This window comes from Malus domestica, chromosome 15, assembly GCF_042453785.1.
Source record: "Malus domestica chromosome 15, GDT2T_hap1".
NCBI classification, from domain to species: domain Eukaryota; kingdom Viridiplantae; phylum Streptophyta; class Magnoliopsida; order Rosales; family Rosaceae; genus Malus; species Malus domestica.
Window position 1 is genome coordinate 2,417,356 of NC_091675.1, and position 22,680 is coordinate 2,440,035.

Consider the following 22,680-nt stretch of genomic DNA (forward strand, 5'->3'; position numbering starts at 1 on the left):
ATAGGAATATAAAATATTGACGTAACTTAACCGTGATGACACAAAATAGGAAAGGATGAAAAAGTATGAAAATGGGAGAGCAGACAATCCACCTCCGAATAATATAACGACAAGTAAAGGAGACTGGGTCAAATCCAACTTTGTTTCAATGGGGTCAACTTGAGCTTATTATCATCACCTAGAAGCATGCACTGAAAATGGGGCCAACTTATAAAGATTCAGAAGCAATGAGAATGGTTCCGTTAAAATTTTTGTGATGGGAAATGAGAAATGTTGTCTTTTTTTTTCTTTTTTTTTTCTGTCTATTTTTATTCTTCTAACCGTTGAATTGAACAAATACAAGAATGTGGAAGGAGAAAATGGGAGAAGCCTTAACTTAGTTATCTTAGTATAAAGTTTATATTTCAGAACCTGAGCGGTTATAACATAGTAACTATGGAGGCAACAAGAACCATGATATGTACGTACGAGACGAATGGATTTTGCACTAAAGAAACATGTTTATAAGTTTTTTCAACAAATTTTGCAGAATTCCAATGCAAGAGTCATCGAAACATCAATTCGGCGGCTTGAAGAACTTCAATTTAAGTCCGCTGTTCACCATGCTCCACAAGCCTCCGATCGAAAATGCCAAGCTAAAGGCGATCCCCAACCAGCCCAAGATCCAATGGAAATACCAGTTGAAGCTGTACTTTGTGGGTTTTTTTATAAGAACCCACATGAAGCAAGGATAGGCGAAAGTGACCGGAAGTGTGAGCCCTCCTAGTAGACCGGCAAGACTGGAGAGGAAGGGGAGTGCCACTCCTATGAAGAAGTTGATGAATCCATAAAAGACTCGGAAACCAGACCGGACCCAAATCGAACAAGGGCGGTTGGTGCGGCTGGTGTAACCGGCTTCAAAACTGTCGAATACTGGCATGGAGTATATCTGGAAACTGCTTAAGCAATTAAACACAACTAGTAGGAAACACATTGCAAGGAGTCCTCTCGGAATGTCATGGCTGTGAAATCCGTACAGGGCATTGAGAATCCCACCAGAAGGCATCTGTAGTTAAACAGAACATGCAACTATAATCAGCAAGACCGCTTTCATGCGTAACTGTTTGCAGTAGCCGATGAAATGCGTCTTACAAGTTAAAAGATTGGTAAACTTACAAGGTTTCCGTAAGCCCAGAAGCCTCCAATTGCAACGGGGAACAAGCACATGGCAATGAAGAAATAAGCAACTTTGGCTCCTCTCCACATTGGCACGTGTGCCGGGTGCTTAAAGGTCGATGGCATTGTTGCCTAATCAGGTAAAATATTTTCCATTTGATAAGAATGAAAAGTGCAAAACCCCTACTGAAGATAATAGCTTTGTTACTTTTGGACTCAGTGTGCATACCTGAATCTCAAGAACTAAATTGTGTCCCCTGAAAGCAAACGCTACAATACCAAGAGCATTCAGGACGGCAAAGACAGAAGCCGAAGAGGATGGTAACGAAATGGGTTCATAGGAAATTGTGGGTGGTCTTGGCTGGCTAACAGAGAGGACCCAAACCATTGTGGAGTAGGTTATGGCGGTCACAGCCCCAATGAGTGAAAGTCCTGCGATCGAATTGAGGTTTGGGAGCTGTGATAGAACGATACATAGCGAAGTGAACACTAAATACCACTCTACTGTTGTTAGGGGATTCGATGAACATAGAGGCCCACAAACTATCTGGAAAAATAGTTTCATAGTCTCCCCTCCTATGAGAATTAAAGCAGTTGCAGTTCCTGCTGATAAATAGACGGTTGGGAAGAGGGCAAGCCAAACTCCCAATCTTTCCCCTGTCAAAAGGAAATATATTTGCTGATTAATGACTTATTCACGTACAATTCTACAAATTCCAATTAAGCTAATTATATATCGCTCGTAAAGATCAAGCCAAATTCTTCAAGTGCACTCGCTGCAGTCATACCTAATGCAGATCATGTAAATATTCGAGCAACAAATAATTGTGCATTTGCTGGTAATTGAAATCTCTCTTACCAAATGCAGCTTGTGCAAGCTCAACATATCTGTTGTATCGTTTTCCTGGAACTGCTTCGTGAAGCTGAACTAGAATCCACAATGTGTAAAGTTGCCAGAAGTAGGCGATGGTTAACGAAAGTGTTCCCCAGCTCCTGTGGACAAAATCAACTAAACTAGTTATTAAGATTGGACAATCTTATCCTAATGTCAAACACTTCAAATCTATGAATATTGACTAATATCATATCATTCACACCCAAAAACACAACTCGAACAAAATTAATTGTGCAGCAGGTTCTCATAAACACGATAAATTTCCTTGAATTCTTGGGCACACCGCGCACATCCGCTCATTAAATTTAGTAATTTATATATGGAAAAATTAGGTTCTCATCCTTCCTTTTACTACTCTATTGATTAAAATCCTATTCATTTTTAATTTTTGATCAAGGTCCTTGGTATTATTAAATCATTAATTATTTCAATAATTAAATATTTTTTATTTCTAAATATATTCATTTAATGTTAAAAATGTTACAATTAGTATATTTATATTTATGACTAAATTTTTTATCATATATTTTTAGTTTTAGTTTGTATCCATTTTTAATATGTAATTTTTTTTAATTTGTACCAATTTTCTTTTCAATTTTAATTTGTACCCATATATTAATTTCTTTTTGCGCCCATATTTTTTAAAGTTTATTTGTATTTGTACCCATATTTTTTTTATTTGTACTTTTTATTTTGCTAAATGTACCCATGCTAATTATATGTACCCATTCATGTAAAACTTTTTAATCTTAAAATGTACTCATTCTTAAATATACAAAATTGTTATATGTAAAATGTACCATTTTTTTAATATAAACTATATTCAATTTTTTTCTAATCTATTTTTAAACTTATATGGGTACATTCTTTTTTCTTTGATTTTAAAATGTATCTATGTCAAGTTTAACCGAAGAAATTTACTAATGTTATTAAGCTTAATATCTTTTTTTTTTTTTTTGTGATTTTGAAGAATATACCCATGTTTTGATTTTTTTGGTTAATTTTGATGAATGTACCCATGTTTACACACACACACACACACAATAGTAGATTATATTTTAATATTTTTAATCCCACAAATTATGGTTTTTTATTTAAAATCTCATTTATATAAACAACTAAAATTTCTAATTTTTAATTTAAAAAAAATAGTAACGTACATAAAAATAAATTATCACATTAATTTCAGGGATCTCAATCAAAAATTAAAAACTAACAAGGTTTCAATCAAAGAATATTCATGACTAAGGACCGCATCCAAAGTCTCCATTTATATTATGACATTGGTATATTGTAAAAATTTTGCAATTTGAAATGAACAGTAGTTGAAAGGAATCATTGACCTCTCTTTTCTAATTAAATATTATAACACAAAAATAATATAAAATCAAAAAGTTAAAGGCAAGAAAAGAGCAGTATTGCAGTGAAGAGAATAAACAAGATCTTCGCAGTCATGGAAAAGCAAAAGCTAAGCAAGTGACATACCTCAAGGATGTTCTGTGTTTACTTTTTCCAAATTAAAATATAACCTATGATCAAATTTTCAATAAATGAAGTGACTTTAATCTGGAAGACCCACAAAAGCCATAAACTTTAGTCAAATACCGCACACCAGAAACCAGAAAGCATGTGAGTGTGACAGTAGCCTCAGCAGAATCAAGTAGAAAACGCCAACAAACATAATTCCAAAGCAAAATTCACATATGGGTAATTAATAAAATTAATAAGGATAAATGCAATTAACCCCTAAAGCTAGAGACTTTACGAAGCTTGAGCTAATTCGGTGAAATGGGTAATTAAGATCAGTAATTATGAGTAGCATAGTAGGATTTTTATTTAATTAATTACCGGCCAAGAAACACAATTCCAGAGCTAAAGCAACAAACTTTATGAACCTGAGATAATTAGGTGAAATGGTAATTAAGATTTATCAGTAATTGTGATTAGAAGAGCAGGGTTTAACTAATTAATTACCAGCCGAGAAAAGAGAAGGCAACGGGAAGCACCAAGGCCTGGAAGCCAACGCCGGCATTGAGGTTGTGAAACGCAGCGTAATGAGCGTTGCCGTTGCGGGACTCGGTAATGGGAAGCCACGCGTCCTGAGGGTTGAGCTTGGTGAGATGGCCCACCTCCTCCAAGTATCCCTTCATGTTGACGAGCACCCTCTTCATCGGCGTACCGATGGGGCTGAGGAACCTCGGCGAGATGAACGACGTCGGAGTCCAGGCCGTCGACGACTTCGCCTCCTTGGACGGCGGACGAGGCGACCTCTGCCCAGATGGGGTCTGTATCTCCGGCGTGGACACCCCGCGTGGGGTCGCCGGAATGGATATCAGCTCCGTTTCCGGCCTCTCGTCCATTTTTACTTCAGGTTCTTTAATGCCTTTTGTGTTAATGTCAGAGAGAGTTGCCCTGCTGCTCTGATATATACTAGAGGTATACGAGAAGCTCTATCTGTGTTTGTGTGTGCGTGTGTGTGTGAAAAATGGCACTTTTTGCTTTTTGCTTTCAGTGTTGTGTGTCAGAAGGTCAGTGATGATCAGAAGGAGCGTGGGGCCTTTGAGTGAGGGAGTGAGAGATTCACAACTACTGAGACTCAATGTGAAATGAAATGGTTGATATGATATCATATGACATAACGTAGGAAGAGAAGGATGTGAGTGAGGAGGAGCTTCAATTTAAACAAAATTAATTACGGTTAATCTTGCTTAATAAATCGTAATCCGTTTCTTTTAATGAAAAGTAGTTACTTTGTGGAACACATGGCATGGCAGACCCGAAAATAAGTGACGGTGTTACCATTTGGGTAAAGTGGTGAGCAAAAACTAAGTTTCAGAAAATAAGTCAACAAAGTATATCAAGTTGATACTCGTTTTCATGTACAATTTCATTATATATGTAGGTAGAGATAGAAACAAACAGACATATGAACAACACAACGAGTTCAACCATTTCAACTATGCTTAACCTTTTAGAAAATAAGTTAACAATGTATATCAAGTTAACATTCTTTCAGTTCTATCATGCACGTGGAGTGAGAGATAACATGCGCAAATGAAATAGTGCACGGCATCCTACTAAAATGGGCAACGAAGATTTAGTTTTTGGATTTTTGAAACTCTAATACTACTAAACGCGAAAGCTTAAAGTTCCATACCATGTTTTACTTTATTTTTATGAAAGGGTGGGGGATAAGGAAAGCTTGTGAATTCGTTTGTTGGCGGGAATCATGAACATTATTTGAGATGGGTCCTAGAAAGTAGGTCCGGCCTCCGGAATCTCAGGTTCTTCAGTGTTTGGCATTGCACGCGACGATTGGCGGTGTATGCGAGATTGCGAGGTTTGGTGATCATTTCATTGGTCTGTGTTGGCCTGTGGATGATTAACTTACAAGTCACGAGTCATGAACATGTAAGCGTGACTGTTTACTGCAAATCCTTGCGATGCGCGTGAGGTTGGAGTTGACAAGAACCTGGAAACGGGAGGTCCTGCAGCGCAGCACTTCACCCGATATCTGAACGGCAGTGGCGGTAACTTTGAATAAAAGGCGGTAATTTTCATACAACAATACAGATAGAAAATGCCAGATTTTTACCCGACACAAACCACGTGCTTCCCATCTCGCGTTCGCTGCTGCCTGCTGCTGCACCACCTTCCATTTTTTAAATATTTTTCTGGTTTTTGTTGGTAAACGGGGTAAAAAGCCAAGTATTTAGTGTCACGCATTAGAAATTAACTGAAACGCATGCGTACTAATTATCTGCTATCATATTTTTTGGATCATCTTCCGCATTGATTTTTAATTTAATTTTAATTTGTTTTTAACAATAAACGTCCCATGCGGATGTATAGTTGGTTAGCCGTCGTCAAGTTTCTCTCTTAGATATCCATTAGTACTAAGTTACTAACAAATGAATGAACATCCTCTTATGTGAGAATTTCAAAAATTTTTAAATCGTGTCTGTTCATCATACATCGTGCGATCAATTTTCGTCACGAAGAAGATCTGGAGAGGATCCTCATTCCTAACAAATACGTATTCAAGGGATACGCCTCCCTCCCCTCCCCTCCTCTCACATATTGTTTTTTGGTCTTATTGTCTCTATAAAAAAAATTAATATAAGATGTTGACGTGGTTAAACTGTAACCGTTCAAATAAGAGGGGATGGAAGGGGAGAGGATTAGGAGAGGAGAGAATCATCCTCCTAAGTACTGGTTTGGTACTGAGATGTTTTTATAAAAAGTGGGTATAAAAAAAACTGAGCTAAAAAAGGTGTTTGGTAAACTCTTAAAAATAACTCATTTTCACAATTTTTGGTCAAAAGAAGCTAAAAATGTGAATGAGCAAAAATGAGCTTATTCTTATAGCATAGCATAAACAATTTTTTTTAAAGCACAATAATACCAAATCAGCCCTAAATCTATACCTATAATTCATTTAATACTAGAGTGGTGCAATACTTGGAACCCAAGACTTTTGGTGCTCATTGGAGGACTCTATAAGAGGGACGGGGTCGGACTCACGAGAGAAAGATAGATCATACTGTTAGAGAGCCCCTCGTGTAATTTACATCAAATATATACACAATACTACAGTTGACGAAGCCCAACTTTAAGGGCAAACCACTTTAACCTTGTTGTTAATCATTTAACTCTTTATTCCAATATACTTGTCTTTGTTGACTTTCTAATTTTAAGCGTTAACAATTCAAATTTTAAATTGTCTTGGCTTCTCTTCACCGCTCCACCCATTGTGAATAGTAATTCTCATGACAGTTACAATTCACCAAGTATTCATCGTATGAGATTGATTCAAAATAGGTTGTTATGGTTATTCATCCATTGTGTATAGTAACTGCCATGAAACTTGACTTGGGACTAGAATTGACATGGCTACTGCCAAGACTCGATCAGCCATGGCTTGAAGAAAGGGGTGGAGGTGAATTTTGGATTGGATGTGTGATCTGGCCATGGCAAAAAAAAATCATGGGTGGACCTGCTCTAATGGGAGGAACCTACGAAATTTGTCGACACACAGGTCCAATATTAACACTAGGTTCAAATACTTGTATCTTAAGACCATCTCCAACCTTGGACTAAAAACCAAATTTTTTAGCCCGGAAAATTTGGCTTTTAACTCAGAAACATTTTTTCTGCTCCAACCCTTCTGCCCTAAAATTTTAGTCCGAAATTATTAAAGAATGAACTTAGGCTAATTTTTTTCTTAAATCAATTTTAAAAAAATAAATATGTAGATTATTGTAAATTAATTTTATGAACATTTTAATCTAAAAAAATTTAAATTCCGATAAACATTTGACATTTAGCCCGGGGGGAAAGCTGGGGGGTATTTGGCCCAGAAATAACATTTGGCATTTAGCCTAAAATTTTAACATGGGTTGGAGAGTGTTTAGGAGGGGGGGTAATTTGGCTTTTAGCCCAGGTTTGGAGATGGTCTAAATGCAGTATAAGATGGGGTCAAATATAAATGGGAGAAATTTTCTCATGTACTCAAAACATGATTCGGTAAGTACGTATCATAATATTATTAAAGAATTTTTTTTCAAGTGTCCCTGCACTTATTTAAGACACATAGTGGCTCGTGTATCGAAATTACTGAAAACTTTCTCTATATATGGGTCTAAAAAACAATATATGCTTAAGAATTAAATAAGGCGTCAGGAAAGGAAGCAAAGCACATATCATTTGAGATTTTCGAGTTTCAAGTTGCTTGAGCAATTTTCAAGAAAAAATTGTTTATGGCAACAATTATTTTCTTAATAGATTATGATTATATGATCAGTACACAGATCGCTTAAACGATAATGCATGTTTGAGAGAGGCGTTAATTATTATTTTCACACTAATTTCTGGGTTTGATGACTGCATGCATGGCATGGAGTTTGTGATTGGTGAAGATAGCGGTATCTTCTTCTTCGTCTCCTTCTCTTAGTCTCCACTCAAACTCCTGCACCAACCTTCCGATAGTTGTGCATACTATTAGCATTGCCTGAAGAGAACCAGCACACGCCCTCTTTCCACCTCCAAATGCCATTGTCTTCTGCAATTCCATTGGATCCCATTTTTCCTTCTCCAGAAATCTCTCTGGCTTCCATTCTTCTGGTATATCCCATTTGTTTTTGTCCATGTTACACCCGTACAAGTTTACAGCAATCTGCACATACAAGAAAAATTAATCTCATAATGGAATGTATGTATATACATATATGTATATATGTATGTATGCATTCTATCAATTACCTGTGTTCCAGCAGGGATATAGTAACCTCCTAATTGGGTATCTTCATCAACATATTTTGTAAGAGCTACTGGAACTGGACTGTGCTTCCTCAAAGTTTCGTGGAAAACAGCATTCAGGTATGGCAGCTGGGACAAGTGTTCCTCACTAACCTTGTCGCATCCACAAGCATTTTGGATTTCTTCGTGCAGACGTTCCTGTAATTATTCATTTTAAACACCCGGTCAATATCTCTATGTATCAGCTAGTGAGAAGAGTACCACAAATCTAATAAAAGAAGGGAAATGTTAGGAAGATCAAAATTTTAAATAAAATTTGTAAACTAAATGATGTGTCACTCATAAAAAATAAGCACGTTTATCAACATTTAAGTAATAATTTAATCATAAAAAATTACGATATTTGATTTGCAAATTTGGTCTGTCTAACATTATTTTTAAAAAAATTAAATTAAATAATAAAAAAAAACCATGATGAAAAGAGTAACACAAGTGTCAATCGACCGCGAAAAATAGTCACAAAAAAAAATCATAAATCTAACTGTTATTTTATTTTCGATCAGAAAATGCAGGCAGTCAAGTTCGAGTCCAATCGACGGCGAGATCGTCGCATTTCCCAGCAAAACATACCGGAGAGCTCACTGATCTAACTGTTATTTCACTATCAGTAAAGAGGTGTTTGTCTATGATTTGATTTTTAAAAAGTGTCTCATCTCAATAATATTATTCAAGAAAATTAAACTAATTAATAAGTAAAAAAATTACAAATTAAAGTATCATTTGCATGTAAAAATAAAAATTAGGTATCAAATACTGAGACAATAACCTGTCGTTTTGGATGCTTAGCAAGTTCATACATAGCCCATTCCATTGTTACCACTGTAGTATCCGCTGCCTCAAGAATCGACTCCCAAACAGAAACAGTTATTTGCTCCGTTGTAAGCGTTTTTCCTTCACAAAGCAAGTAGTCCAGAAAACAATTTACCTCCTGTTTCATTAATCCACCAAAGTAATTATATAAACAACCAATCTTTAAAAATAAATAAATAAAAATTATTACAAGCGACCACTAAGACAATCGACCACATGCGTATAAAACAACCAATGAACCAACTTAAATAAACAAAGCCTTTTCCAAATTAAATTAAGAATGATTAGCATATTATTATTAAATTTGAAAGCATGAAATGAATTGAAGGAGCAACCTGTCCGGAAGCAATTCGTTTCATTTGCTCCTCAATCAGGACACTCATTACTGCCTTCCTGCGGAAACAGATATTCTGGATTTTCATTTCCAAGTTCTTGTTGGGAATCCATCTCAGATAAGGAAAGAAGTCTCTCCAATCAGTTTCAGTGGCACCCTTGAGCACATCAGCTACAAGAATCTCAAAAATCTCATTTCTTGACAAAGTAGTTCCAAGCTCCTCCACATAAATTGATCCTTCTACGTTCTTTCCCAAGGCCTGGTAAATTTGATCAAGATCATCAAGTTAGTTACAGTTGTTGAGAATCAATTAACTTAACTGTAATGCCTTGAAGAAAATAAACTCACCTGCTTCAACGAAAGTCCGAAGAGTTCGGGCTCGAACACTTTCTTGAAATTCACAGCTTCATTAGGAGACTTTTTTACATGAGCATGCAATTGGCTTGACACATTTTCTCTCAAGGTATATCTGTGGTTCTGGTGCCGCTTCTGTGTAATATATATATATATATATATATATATATATATATATATATATATATATATATATTAGATCAACTAGCTAGTTAAATTTTTTGGTTTGTTTAAAAAAATAAAAGCTTTTAGCTATTCCGAAAGCATGCGAACCTGAGCATTGGGTCCAAGAATACTTTGGGCCATGTGACGTCTTCCCATCTTGTGGAAGTCGTTGTAGTTCGATGATGCAATCACAGAGTCATCGAAAGAAAGGCTCTTTATTGGCGTCGTTAGCTTTTTCGATGAAATAGACGAATGTCTAGTCACCATAGCCTGAAGGAAGCAACCGATGTAATAACATTAGAGTTGAAAGTTTTGTGACCATTGATTTTGTGGACTTGAAACAGAATTTCCCAGTGCACACCATATACTGGGAAGAGGAAAGTATCAACATTCTCGATAAATCAAGAGATCGAGGTACGAATATATACCTCTAGAGCCACATCTGCGGTATTGAGGACAACCACAGTGGAAGCACCAGTCCTGATAGAATAGATTGGTCCGTATGTTTCAGCCCAATTTGTAAATGTCTTGTAGGGCTTCTTCTCCTTCATCTGCAACAAATTCCCTACCACCGGCAACCCAGGTACCACTGCAAAAAACATTGGCAAAAAGTAAGGGTGGGAATATCGATCTTTAGGATCTCAGCATATCATTTTAAAAAATGAGAGAGCATTTTATATTTTGAGCTACCTTTCTCAGCAAGCAAATCGGTTTTACAAGGGTAAGTCCTAGTCACGCTTATATCAATTTGATATTGTTGAGAGTATGAATCTCACATCGGAAAAACATGTGCTGATAAATAATTAGACTACTTCACATATTATCAATTGATTTTATGGAACCTCAACTTTCTTTAAGATATGAAAGCGGGTTTCAATACACAATTGGGCTAGTGTGCATGACGGCATGAACATTGTATATAGAGGGCCTATTGACATGCATAAGTGAAAGCGCTTCGTACAATACAAGAAAAACTAGCAATGGTTACTGACTTTGTTGTAAGGGCAAGTTGTACCCAGATTTCTACGAGAATGTTATCGTCGATGCAGATGAATTAGAAGTAGTTACCTGGGACTGGAGGGAGTTTGGCATATGATCCCTTCTTGTTTGTAAAGATGAATCCTTTGATGAAATATTGGAAGAAGAGTAAAGAAAAAGTACCCACCACAACAATGGTGGCAAAGGACATTTTAATGCTTGAAAATCATGAAGAATGTGTTATAATGCACTACCCATGGTTAACATTCCCACAACTATAACAACTGTTGTACAACTTGGAAACTTGCAATAACACAACACATCTTATGAATTTATAGACAGGCAATCACAAGGTCAAACCTTCAATACCCAATGAATAATGCTACACTTATATTTTGTACATTACATTTATATTACTTATATCAATGTGGTATCTGAAAATAAGTGTCGCAAATCAATATAAATTGTTTTCGTTATAAATATTTAATTACACTTGTGCGACTTGGTTATATGTCACATCAGCACATAATATAACTTTTGGTAGAATTTTGGTGAAAGCACTACATTGATTTGCGATATCCAAATGATGTGTCATCAATAGGAAATAAGCACATTAATCAACACTTAAGTAAATTTAATCATCAACATCCACATAATTTGATTTAAAAAATTTAGTTTATAAATTTAATCTCCCTAACATCATTCTGCCATGACATATTTTTTTTAGGGTTGAAATCTTTTCTTGAGAAAAGCAGATGCACAACCACTCCTCATTGGATTCTCAGTGTCAATGCTCCCCATTGGATGATGAAAGTATCAACCAAATAATTAAGTACAACTAGTGATCTGACAAATATTTTTTTTCAGCGTGAACAAACAACCCTACGTACTAGTTGAGCGTTCTACAATTTAAATTTAATCCATCAAACTCATGAACACGACCTTTTAGCTAAAATATACTTTAATCTAGTCATTAATCTTTTTATTTTATTTTTATTGCAACGATAGATATTTCAGCCGGCTTGTAGGATGTGGGTGCATTTGACTAAGATATGATTAATCTAATCACAACAATTCTAGACAATTAACGATTAGACATCAAAACTCCCAATATACATATGCTAATTGGTAGGTGTTGACTAAGATGGGAGACTACACCGGATAATATTTTGGATAGACCAACGATATAATCATTCACATGCTACCAGAGTTTAAAATTTCTTCGGTCAATATTTTCATGGAATTATTCAAAAAATTAGAAAAATATATGAAATGGGTGGAATTGATATATACTGGTGATATTTCTGACATTTGTTAAATATTAAAGAAACTCTTATATTTCCTCCAAACCAATGTTTGATAATCCCTAAAGTTTCATTTTAAATTTCCATCATTTTCTTTCTCGCTTCTTTTTCTTCTATTTTTTTTTTCTGCTTTATGAGCTCTTGTCTCATTTTTGGACATTCTCCACACTCAATGGTAGTTCATCGCCAAACCCGCATTCCCTTGCCATCGCACTCCTCTTTCCTTCCTTCCCCTTGCTCCCCCTCATTTTTCCAACCTTTAATTATAAATTCGGTCTCAAGGTGTTGGGCTATGTCTTAACACTAGAGCCAACCCATACAACTAGCTACTTAGTCACGCCCCGATCCCGACATACGTTAAGAATCGACACTTGACGTCACAAAATATTCAAATATCTAACATATCCCACCTCCGGAATATGTACCCAACACAACTCAAGATTCGAATTGCATAGTAGTTTTTCGTATACTTTATGGCTTCATTTAACCTCTTGTTAGACTACCTATGTATTATAACTAGGGATCAAGCCATTCATAGTTCACCGTTTCACTACACTTGAACATTCATCCCATAAATCACTATGTCTCAACAATATACCACAATGCATATCATGCAATATCTCAATGAACAAACGACGAAGCGCAATCATATTCTCTAGCCATATTGATCAACAAGTCTAATCATAATGCCATCAATCACAACCAACATCATTCCATAACCACATCATCAATAACACATACAATACACCGAAATGCATGGCTAGAGCGACACAGTTCGACTGAAGTCTACATCTCTGAAGGTGTCTCAAATGAATTAATAAGTCAAATGATACGATTTCGGTCCAATCAACGAAATCCATCAACATCGGGTTCTGGACCACTCAATGTAACCAAAACACCAAATGGGATTTCAGATCACTCAACGGAATCCAAACTAGGATATGATTCCGGACCACTCAACGGAATCACGGAATAGAAGGGATTCCAGACCTTTCAACGGAATCCGAGTGGATACGATTCCGGACCACTCAATGGAATCGCAGAGTGTAAGGGCAAGTTGTACCCAGATTTCTACGAGAATGTTATCGTCGATGCAGATGAATTAGAAGTAGTTACCTGGGACTGGAGGGAGTTTGACATATGATCCCTTCTTGTCTGTAAAGATGGATCCTTTGATGAAATATTGGAAGAAGAGTAAAGAAAAAGTACCCACCACAACAATGGTGGCAAAGGACATTTTTAATGCTTGAAAATCATGAAGAATGTGTTATAATGCACTACCCATGGTTAATGAATAATGTTACACTTACATTTTGTATATTACATTTATATTACTTATATCATGTGGTCTCTAAAAATAGGTGTGTTGCAAATCAATATAAATTGTTATTGTTATAAATATTTAATTAGACTTGTGGGACTCAATTCTGTGTCACATCAGTATATAATATAACTTTTGGCAGCATTTTGACGAAAGCATTACATTGATCTGCGACATCGAAATGATGTGTCATCAATAGAAAATAAGCACATTAATCAACACTTAAGTAAATTTAATCATCAACATCCTCATCATTTGATTTAAAAAATTTAGTTTAAAATTTTAATCTCCCTAACTTCACTCTACCATGACATATTTTTTTTAGGGTTGAAATCTTTTCTAGAGAAAAGCAGATGCACAACCATTCCACTGTTTTGACTTTCGAGTTCGACCTTCCCCGAGTTTAACTAATATTTCTTATGAGTCATTGGAAGGATTCTCGGTGTCAATGCTCCTCATTGGATGATGAAAGTATCAACCAAATAATTAAGTACAACTAGTGATCTGACAAATATTTTTTTTCAGCGTGAACAAACAACCCTATGTACTAGTCGAGCGTTCTACAATTTAAATTTAATCCATCAAACTCATGAACACGACCTTTTAGCTAAAATATACTTTACATCTAGTCATTAATCTTTTTATTTTATTTTTATTGCAACGATAGATATTTCATTAAGGGGTGGATGCCAGAAGCCATCAAACCCGGTGAACAAGTCTTACAGAGAAAACTAGACCATAGCCAAGCCAAACAGCAGATTACAAAAAAAGTACCCAGCACAACTCAAGATTCGAATTGCATAGTAATTTTTCGTATACTTTATGACTTCATTTAACCTCCTGTTAGACTGTCTACGTATCCTAACCAGGGATTAAGCCATTCGTAGTTCACCGTTTGACTACACTTGAACATTCATCCCATAAATCGTTATGTCTCAACAATATACCACAATGCATATCATGCAATATCTCAATGAACAAACAATGAAGCACAATCATATTCTCTAGCCATATTGATCAAATCATAGTGTCATCAATCACAACCAACATCATTCCATAACCACATCATCAATAACACATACAATACACCGAAATGCAGGGCTAGAACAACACAGGAAGAATGATGTGATTTCGGTCCACTCAAAGAAATCCATCAACATCGGTTCCAGACCACTCAATGGAACCAAAACACCAAATGGGATTCCAGACCACTCAACGGAATCCAAACCAGGATACGATTCCGGACCACTCAACTAAATCACGGAATATAAGGAATTCCGGACCTTTCAACTGAATCGCGGAATATAAAGGATTCCGAACCTCTCAACGGAATCCGAGTGGATACGATTCCGGACCACTCAACGGAATCGTAGAGTACAATGCATATCGAACCACTAAATAAAATCTAAGCTGGATACAATTCCGAACCACTCAACGGAATCACGGATCACGAGGGTTTCCATACCACTCAACGGAATCCAGACGGAGTAGGGAACCAGACCACTCAATGGAACCCCAGCGTATACCCAGTTCCGAATCACTCAACAGAACCGAGCGGAGGGCCAAGGAATATAGCAATGCTCGAAGAACAAGACATGAAACAAGTACTCAAAATACAAAAGCTCAACGGAACAAGAAATGGAACAAAGCACAAGTTACACAATTAGAATGGCTCAACAAAACAAGAAATGAAACTATGATACGATATGTGAAATAAGTCTCGAAGCAACAAACCTCATGGCAATGGGTTAACGGTCAACTCCTAGCCTTCACATTTCATCACATCATACCAATTATGCAAATCGACCACATTTCAAATGTGCACATCAAATCACATATCACAATCATCATTAGTAGACAAGCCAAATCATGTTTAATAAACATAGGTCTATGGCTAAATATATAAAAATCACATTTAAATAGAAATCACATTTATATAACCATTTCATACTCACAAACGATATTAATGTAAGAAATCAAGCTAATAACCATATCATATATATTTGAGTCACTCTCTAACCAATGTAGACCCACTCCGGGATTTCACACACTTAGTATCCCATAGTGCTAATTTTAATATTTAGAACATTTTGAGACGTGTTGACCAAAAGCCAACCATCGGTCAACGGTAGTGTCCACAACCCTACAAAATTTGATATGGAAGATCCGCCCATAGGATTTCAAATCCATAACCTCCTGAGATCCACTTATGCTCATAGATCAACATACTAAAATCTCATCGCGATCTGACGGTTGGATATCCTCTAATTCCAAGTTCAAGTGGCGGCTAACGTTTGATTTTACAAACTTAGAAATTCAATTCGGGAAGATCCGTGCATCAAATTCCCTATCCGTCAGTTCTTAATATCCTCAAATATTACGTTTAAAGTTTGGTATTGATCCAACGGTCGGATCATCAATTCAAATAATAATAAAGTGATGTACCATAATGAAACTAGGCTTACAATAATCAAATCACATCATACGGATATCAACTATGAGATCTAGATATCAATTTAGCGTAAAATAGCATTGACAGCCCACTGGCCACGTGCCACCGCCCCAACTAGTCAGAAAATTCAACTATTTTAAAAAATTACCAAATTTTACAGAAATGTAGATCTCGATGAACGGAGCAAGTTTCATACATTTGACTAGGGCCAATTTGGCCGTGAAAAGCCTTAAATAGCACGAACCCGCCAGAACCCTAGATTTAGGTGTGCTTTGATTCGACCTCTATACTCGCTCCAACACCTTCACCACTGATTGAGCTTTGTTCCTGAGGTTGAGGGAAGCCTATTGGTGGTGGTGATCAAGAGAAAACATTTCAGAAGTGGTGGATTGAAGCCATGGTGCCTGTCGCACCCTACGGTTTAGGTTTCATGAAATCAAAGCCAAAAATCTTCAATTTTAGGGTGTAATAGGTAGAGGGGACAATGAGGAATGTTTTCCCGATGGTTAGGTGACGTGGTTTGCTGGAAAAACTGACGAAAACCACCGGAGAATTCAAGTGGAACAGGGTTGGGTCGGAAAAAAATGACCGGGCCGATGATCCCATGTCTCTCCTCTCCCTTATTTCCCCCCATTTCTTCTCTTTCTAATTGGTCCCTCTCTTTCTTCCTCCCTCTGATTCGTCCACGCCCTCATTTTCTATCCTTTTCTTTTCATCATAGCCATACACGTGGCACATCCATTGCTCTAGAAAATCTGGAGCCTTCTAGATGGAGGTTAAAATTACAAAAATATCCTTGACTTTAAACATTAATACTCTTTCGTTAAAACTCTATTTCACGAACGGTTTGCGCCTATGTGTTCATGAGATCGTGCTCTATTCGAAAATATAAATTACGACATCGAAAGCTCTCCAAATTTTAAATAATTAATTTCCACACTTCAAACTTCGTAACTAGTTTAATTAAAGTCTAAATTCAAATAAATTGATATAAATTCTTGAAAAATAATGCAAATACGTAGATCGTAAATGTGAAATCTTGGAATGATATTTCACACTGTCGATCTAGCTTGTCGGGAAAATTGGGTGAAGTGTGAAACAATTCACGTCGGAACAAGGGTGTTTTGCACACCCTCTTTGCCCTCCTTCTCCTCCTGTTACGGTTTGTGTCATTTCTTGCGGTGTTGTGGCGATTTTGGTTCTTAGAGGATGGATTCTGCACAACCTTCTTAGATCTAGCTTTTGGTTAGGGTGCCTTCTTCAGTTTGGGCCTATGTATTCCTTCGTGGCGACTGTTGCTGTGGTGGCAGCGATGGTGGCTGCCGTTGTGCTAATGGAGATTAGGGTTTTGATGTTGTTTTTTCTTACTTTGCCTACGGGCCTAAGTGTATGTGGGCCTCCTGTTATGTATTGAGTTGTTGCTCTCTCTTTGCTTGGGCTTGTTTTTATTTTATGTCCTGCTTTTCTTATGTAGGGTTTTATGTTTTTGTGTTTTGGTTGGGTTTAGGCCTATCTTGCACATATTGTAATCTCTCTTTCATGAATGAAGCTTTATTTTTGACCAAAAAAAAAATCGTTGCAACAAAAAGCAAAAATGAAATGATGATGGTGAGGATTTTTCCATACTAATTTATGGGCTTCAAGTTTCAAGTGCACTAGCATGAAAAGAGTTTGTGAGAGTTGAACACACATGTATCTACATATTCTTCGTCTCCGTCTCCCAGCCACCAATCGACCAACGACGACGCACCCTATTACTATAGGCTCCCGAAACAGCATATCAAATTGATCCCAAACATTCCACAAACCTTGGGGGCCCAATAAGAATTTTAATGAGGCTCCTGTAATTCGAATGAAAGCCCAAAAACTTTCTAATTGGGCCTTAATTTTTAATTTTCACAGAGTATATACTTTACATCGAACCGTTAATCTCATCGAATATTAACAATAAGACATCAAACTCCCGATATGCATATATATATAGCAATGGGAAGGTGTTGACTAAGATGGGAGACTACATTGCATAGTTGTGTGAGTGTGTTTTTTTTTTTTTTTTTTTTTTTTTTTGAAAAAGGCAACCAGTTGGTTGATTTGCCACATCAATCTACATTTATGGAATCGAGAAGACTCACAAAGACATTTTAGTTTTTTCTAACCACTATTGTGTGGTTCACAAGTATCATGAATCGAATCCAGAACATGCCATATAGAATACGAACTTGAAAGTCGTATCTAATTATTGAACTGTACCCATGGTGGTTTGGATAGTTTTTGGATAGACCAACCATATAATTAAACTAAAAACTGAAATAATTGGTGGTTGATGCTTCTGCAGCCTCAAAAATGGAGGCTGGAGTTGTCATTCATCTTTTCAATCATTGACTCATTAAAAGCAAATTCCTTTCCCTATTTGTCGCGTGCTCAAACGACCACATGTCATGTCCTTTCCCCTGTCTTCTGGAATTTTACTGATCCCTTCTCTTTTTCCCTTAAATAGTGCGAGTTACACAATGAAAAATTAATTTATGTTTCACTATAACACACAGCCACGTGGCTGTATAGTGTTGGGTATTAATTTCCGATTATGATACTATTTAGTGAAGAGAAATGCTAATGTGCCTTGCTAAAAGTAAATTCTCGATCATCTTATGTTTTATCATAAAATTTTACAATATTAGCATTAAAATTATCGTTAAATTATATGGTGATAGATAATTCATGAAAAATTCAATTTTTAAGAGGATCTCCGTAATATTCATATTTATTGAATAACGAGAGAAACTTATCTATAATTAAAGATATACTTCTTGTAATATATAAGAATTTTCCAATACATCAACCCGTTTATTCATGCACTACAAATTACGATTTCATATCAAATTCACCATAACTACATATATTGAAATTTATGTGAAATTTCTTGAAATTAAGTTGAAATCGAGTTTGGTTGGACGAGCTGATCATCGACGGATTCATTGTTTCACATTGGGTTAACCTAATCAGGCTAATCAAGCTGATGTTGCTGACATAAGCGCTTCCGTCATCGCCTGATTCGATTACAACCGCACTCAGTCAGCGTGAATGAGTCAACTTCCAAATTGTCAAAACACCCCTTTTATTTTCCCAGTTTTTCTACTTTTACCCCATTTTGTCTTTTTGTTTATGCATTATAGTTTGAAAGACATTAATCCAACTCAGATTATATGGCATTAAAGTCCCATAATACCCTTAACGGTGTCAATTGTGCATAAAACTTGGTAGGGCTATCATCGTCTTCTACCACATTAATTTTTTATTTTTCAGGAAGGTTGCACGAACGTGTTCATAGAGAAAGGCCATTCACAGTCAAAGTCAACAAAAAAAATGGAAAGCGACTTGGGAGAGCCCCCTCTCCTCCAGAATTGTCGAAAGACCAAATCATCCTCTGAATTATGTGGATTTTATTTTCAGTCGTAACTTATCTATTATCTTTTCAATTGAATATTTAGATTAAATTATAGTTTTGACTTGTAAAGTAAAAAAATTTAGATTTGATTCTTGCTAAAGGTTGCACGAACGTGTTCATAGAGAAAAGTCATTCACAGTCAAAGTCAACAAAAAAAATAGAAACCGACTTGGGAGAGCCCCCTCTCATCCAGAATTGTCGAAAGACCAAATCATCCTCGGAATTATGTGGATTTTATTTTCAGTCGCAGCTTATCTATTATCTTTCCGATTGAATATTTAGATTAAATTATAGTTTTGACTTGTAAAGTAAGAAGTTTTAGATTTGATTCTTGTTAAAGGTAAATTTAAACCCTATTATTGTTAGTTCATTGTGAGGCTGAACTCATCATCTATCCCTAGTGTAGATAATATTGTTTGTTAAAAAAAAATTAACACAATAGAAAATTAAAATGAACTTTTATAGCATAAGCTATTAAAAGTATTTACTCATGTCATGCAAATCCTAAATTTGATCCTCTCTCTTTAGTATACGTGAATTAAAGCAATATATAATATATTAAAAAAATTAAAAAAAGAATGCCGCTAGCAAAATTCGAGCTCACACAAAAGTATAAAACTATCAAACATGCTTGATGAATCCAAAAAATAAATTTATAAAATGTTGAAAATTAAAAAGGTAAAATAAGATAAGAAGATAATGATTTACTCAAATATTCGAAAAAATAGAGATTAACCACATTGACACACCCCGACCTGGAAAGGTCGAAGCATGCTGGCCATCACCGTGATGTGACGTAATCATAAGGGTAAGTGATGCAAAAAGTGAATAAAATTAAAACTAATTAAAACTAAACAGTGAAAGAGTGCGCAATTCGTAGGTTGAACCCACTACAATTATTCAGAGCGTAATAAACAGTGAGATTACGAAAGAGTAGTCAAAGCAACCAAAGTACACTTATTACATAATAGTGATAAGTTCGTACGTCTAAACAGAAGGAAATGTCAGAACTGCCGTGATTCCTCGAGTGCCACAGATAGTACAACTATCTAGGTCCTGAATGGGCAAAAAACAAAGTTAAGTGGGTCAGCAAAACAATGCTTATAAGAAAACCTTTATCTTTGAATATATTAACCCATCGCCGTAAAACAAGTATAGTTTCCTCAAAACATACTATGTAAGTATGAAATCCAATATATCAGCCATATAACCAGAAATATGCCAAGTAAATGATGTATCATATGCCACAATAATAATCATGTGATAATCAATATAACTAAGTGCTTATCCATATAAGTTGACACATAAGTTCAAACAGATGGTTTCTGACACGAACAAGACTGGTGTAATCAATATGCTATAGTACTACAATCACGTGAAGACTGATGCAAAAGCACATCACATACAAGTCGGACGCCTAATGCAATCTACCCGACAAGACTGGCACCTAAACTTGGATTCAAGGTGAGCAAACGGTGCGATATGAACATACACGTGAAGGACTAGCCCTGGCCCTGGGGCGAGTACTAACACCGGGTGCAGTAAGATGAGCATGTACACAAGTATGTATGAATGCCATGAAAGTAATATCACAACCACATAGCAATATTTATCACAATTTATATCACAATAATGATACTAGGCAATATAGGCGTAAAAGTGAAGTAAATACGCATTTATGGAAACTATAAATATATATAGGTATAAAACAACTGCCCACTCACAAGTACGTCGCTGGGTCATAGCCCCCGAGTCTAGCTTGGCCTCGAAAATCCTCGGAATAAGTTTCCCCTATATGTGAAATAACTAAATAACATTAATTAAAGTATATAACGGAAACCTAAATAAAACCCTCATAGTTTGCTCAAACTTAGGGTTTAAATATATAAAATTGATCTACTCGATGACACGAACACACACGTGTCAACCACACGCCGGCCGGAGGCCGGACGTGCCCCCACGCGTCGCCCAAAGTGGCTACCCACGCGTGCCTACGCGCTCCCGCGAGTACATTGTACTCGCCTTCTTCGCGAAAATCTGCAGTTTTGCAGATTTTTGGGCCAACTTCTAGAGCCCATAAAGACCTCGATTCTCAACCAAATTCACTTCTACAAAAGTCAAATTAAAGCTAGGAATGTGATATACCGATCCCAATTTACAGAAAGTTCGAATATGATATGAGTTAATCATAAATTTGGCCTGAAAGTGGCCAAACGACCATGGTTACAAATTTTCCAGAAACTAAAATTTTCTTCCTAACTTCTAGAGTTGATTTCTAACTCGTTACTTAACCAAACTCAGTGATTCAAAAGCCATTTTGAGGTTAGGAATGTAGAGAACAAGTTTGTACCTAGAAGAAGTCCAGTTGTGGTCGAGGTTGACAAAAAAAAAGGTTTGAAAGTGACCAAATGGCCACATGAAAAATTTCAGGTTCTCATTTTTCTCGAGTTTATGGGTAAAACCACACGTTCTAAACACAAACAAATGATCAATAACAACCCATAGAAGTAAAATGAAGGTTCTAAGGGTTTCTTAAGGCTTACCTAAGCCATGCATGACCTGAAAATCGATATGTTGAACTTGCCGAGTCGACCTTCCGAGTTGGTGAGTCAAAACTCGTCTACATCAGATTTTAAGGACATGGTTGTGATTGTGGGACTGAGATGATCACAATGGTGTAGTTGGTTTGTCACGTTCGTGAGTTTTGATGTGTTTTATGGTTGTTGCAGAGAGGAAGAAGAAGAAGAAATGTGGCGTGGGAGAAGGAGAAGAGAGAGATGCTTGCTTTTCTGATAGGGGGACATAAAATAAAAAAGATATGAGATAGGTGACAATGAATAATGAAGGGGGAAGTGCACTGCACGGGATAGGTTTAAAAGGAATCAAAGGATAGATTTTTAGATTTTATACAGTAAAAGGAAATCGAAATCTATCTGAAGTAGATATTTTTACACTTTAAAATCTACGTCTACTTGTACTAGCGTGTACAATTTAAATGCGATAGCGATAAATAAAAAGGAAAGCGATAAAAATAAGTCCCACATCTTTTGCCAATAAGGGCATAATCATCAATACACATACTCGAGGAAAAACTACATAGAAAAATTAGGGACATGTCGTCACAACATCCTTCCTTTGTGAGTAGATTA

At 36.2% G+C, this 22,680-nt stretch overlaps 2 protein-coding genes and 1 long non-coding RNA gene across 3 annotated transcripts; all 3 read right to left on the reverse strand.

Moving 5' to 3' along the window:
- Nucleotides 1-459: 459 nt before the first annotated feature.
- Nucleotides 460-4,526, reverse strand: LOC103441590 (lysine histidine transporter-like 8). The gene is made up of 5 exons (XM_008380273.4): nucleotides 4,025-4,526; nucleotides 2,015-2,148; nucleotides 1,385-1,812; nucleotides 1,156-1,287; nucleotides 460-1,045 (listed from the first exon to the last, which is right to left on the reverse strand). The coding sequence occupies exons 1-5, from the start codon at nucleotides 4,408-4,410 to the stop codon at nucleotides 557-559; spliced, it is 1,569 nt and encodes a 522-aa protein (XP_008378495.3). The 5' UTR covers nucleotides 4,411-4,526; the 3' UTR covers nucleotides 460-556.
- Nucleotides 4,527-7,736: 3,210 nt separating this feature from the next.
- Nucleotides 7,737-11,314, reverse strand: LOC103441598 (ent-kaurene oxidase-like). Its single transcript, XM_008380282.3, has 8 exons — nucleotides 11,100-11,314; nucleotides 10,460-10,620; nucleotides 10,140-10,301; nucleotides 9,861-10,001; nucleotides 9,514-9,771; nucleotides 9,135-9,296; nucleotides 8,312-8,506; nucleotides 7,737-8,225 (listed from the first exon to the last, which is right to left on the reverse strand). Exons 1-8 carry the CDS (start codon nucleotides 11,218-11,220, stop codon nucleotides 7,914-7,916), a joined length of 1,512 nt encoding a protein of 503 aa, XP_008378504.1. The 5' UTR covers nucleotides 11,221-11,314; the 3' UTR covers nucleotides 7,737-7,913.
- A 9,033-nt stretch (nucleotides 11,315-20,347) lies between these two features.
- Nucleotides 20,348-22,353, reverse strand: LOC139192038 (uncharacterized). Its single transcript, XR_011575819.1, has 3 exons — nucleotides 22,075-22,353; nucleotides 21,256-21,322; nucleotides 20,348-20,587 (listed from the first exon to the last, which is right to left on the reverse strand). It is a non-coding gene; the product is annotated as an uncharacterized lncRNA (long non-coding RNA).
- Between the last annotated feature and the right edge of the window lie 327 nt (nucleotides 22,354-22,680).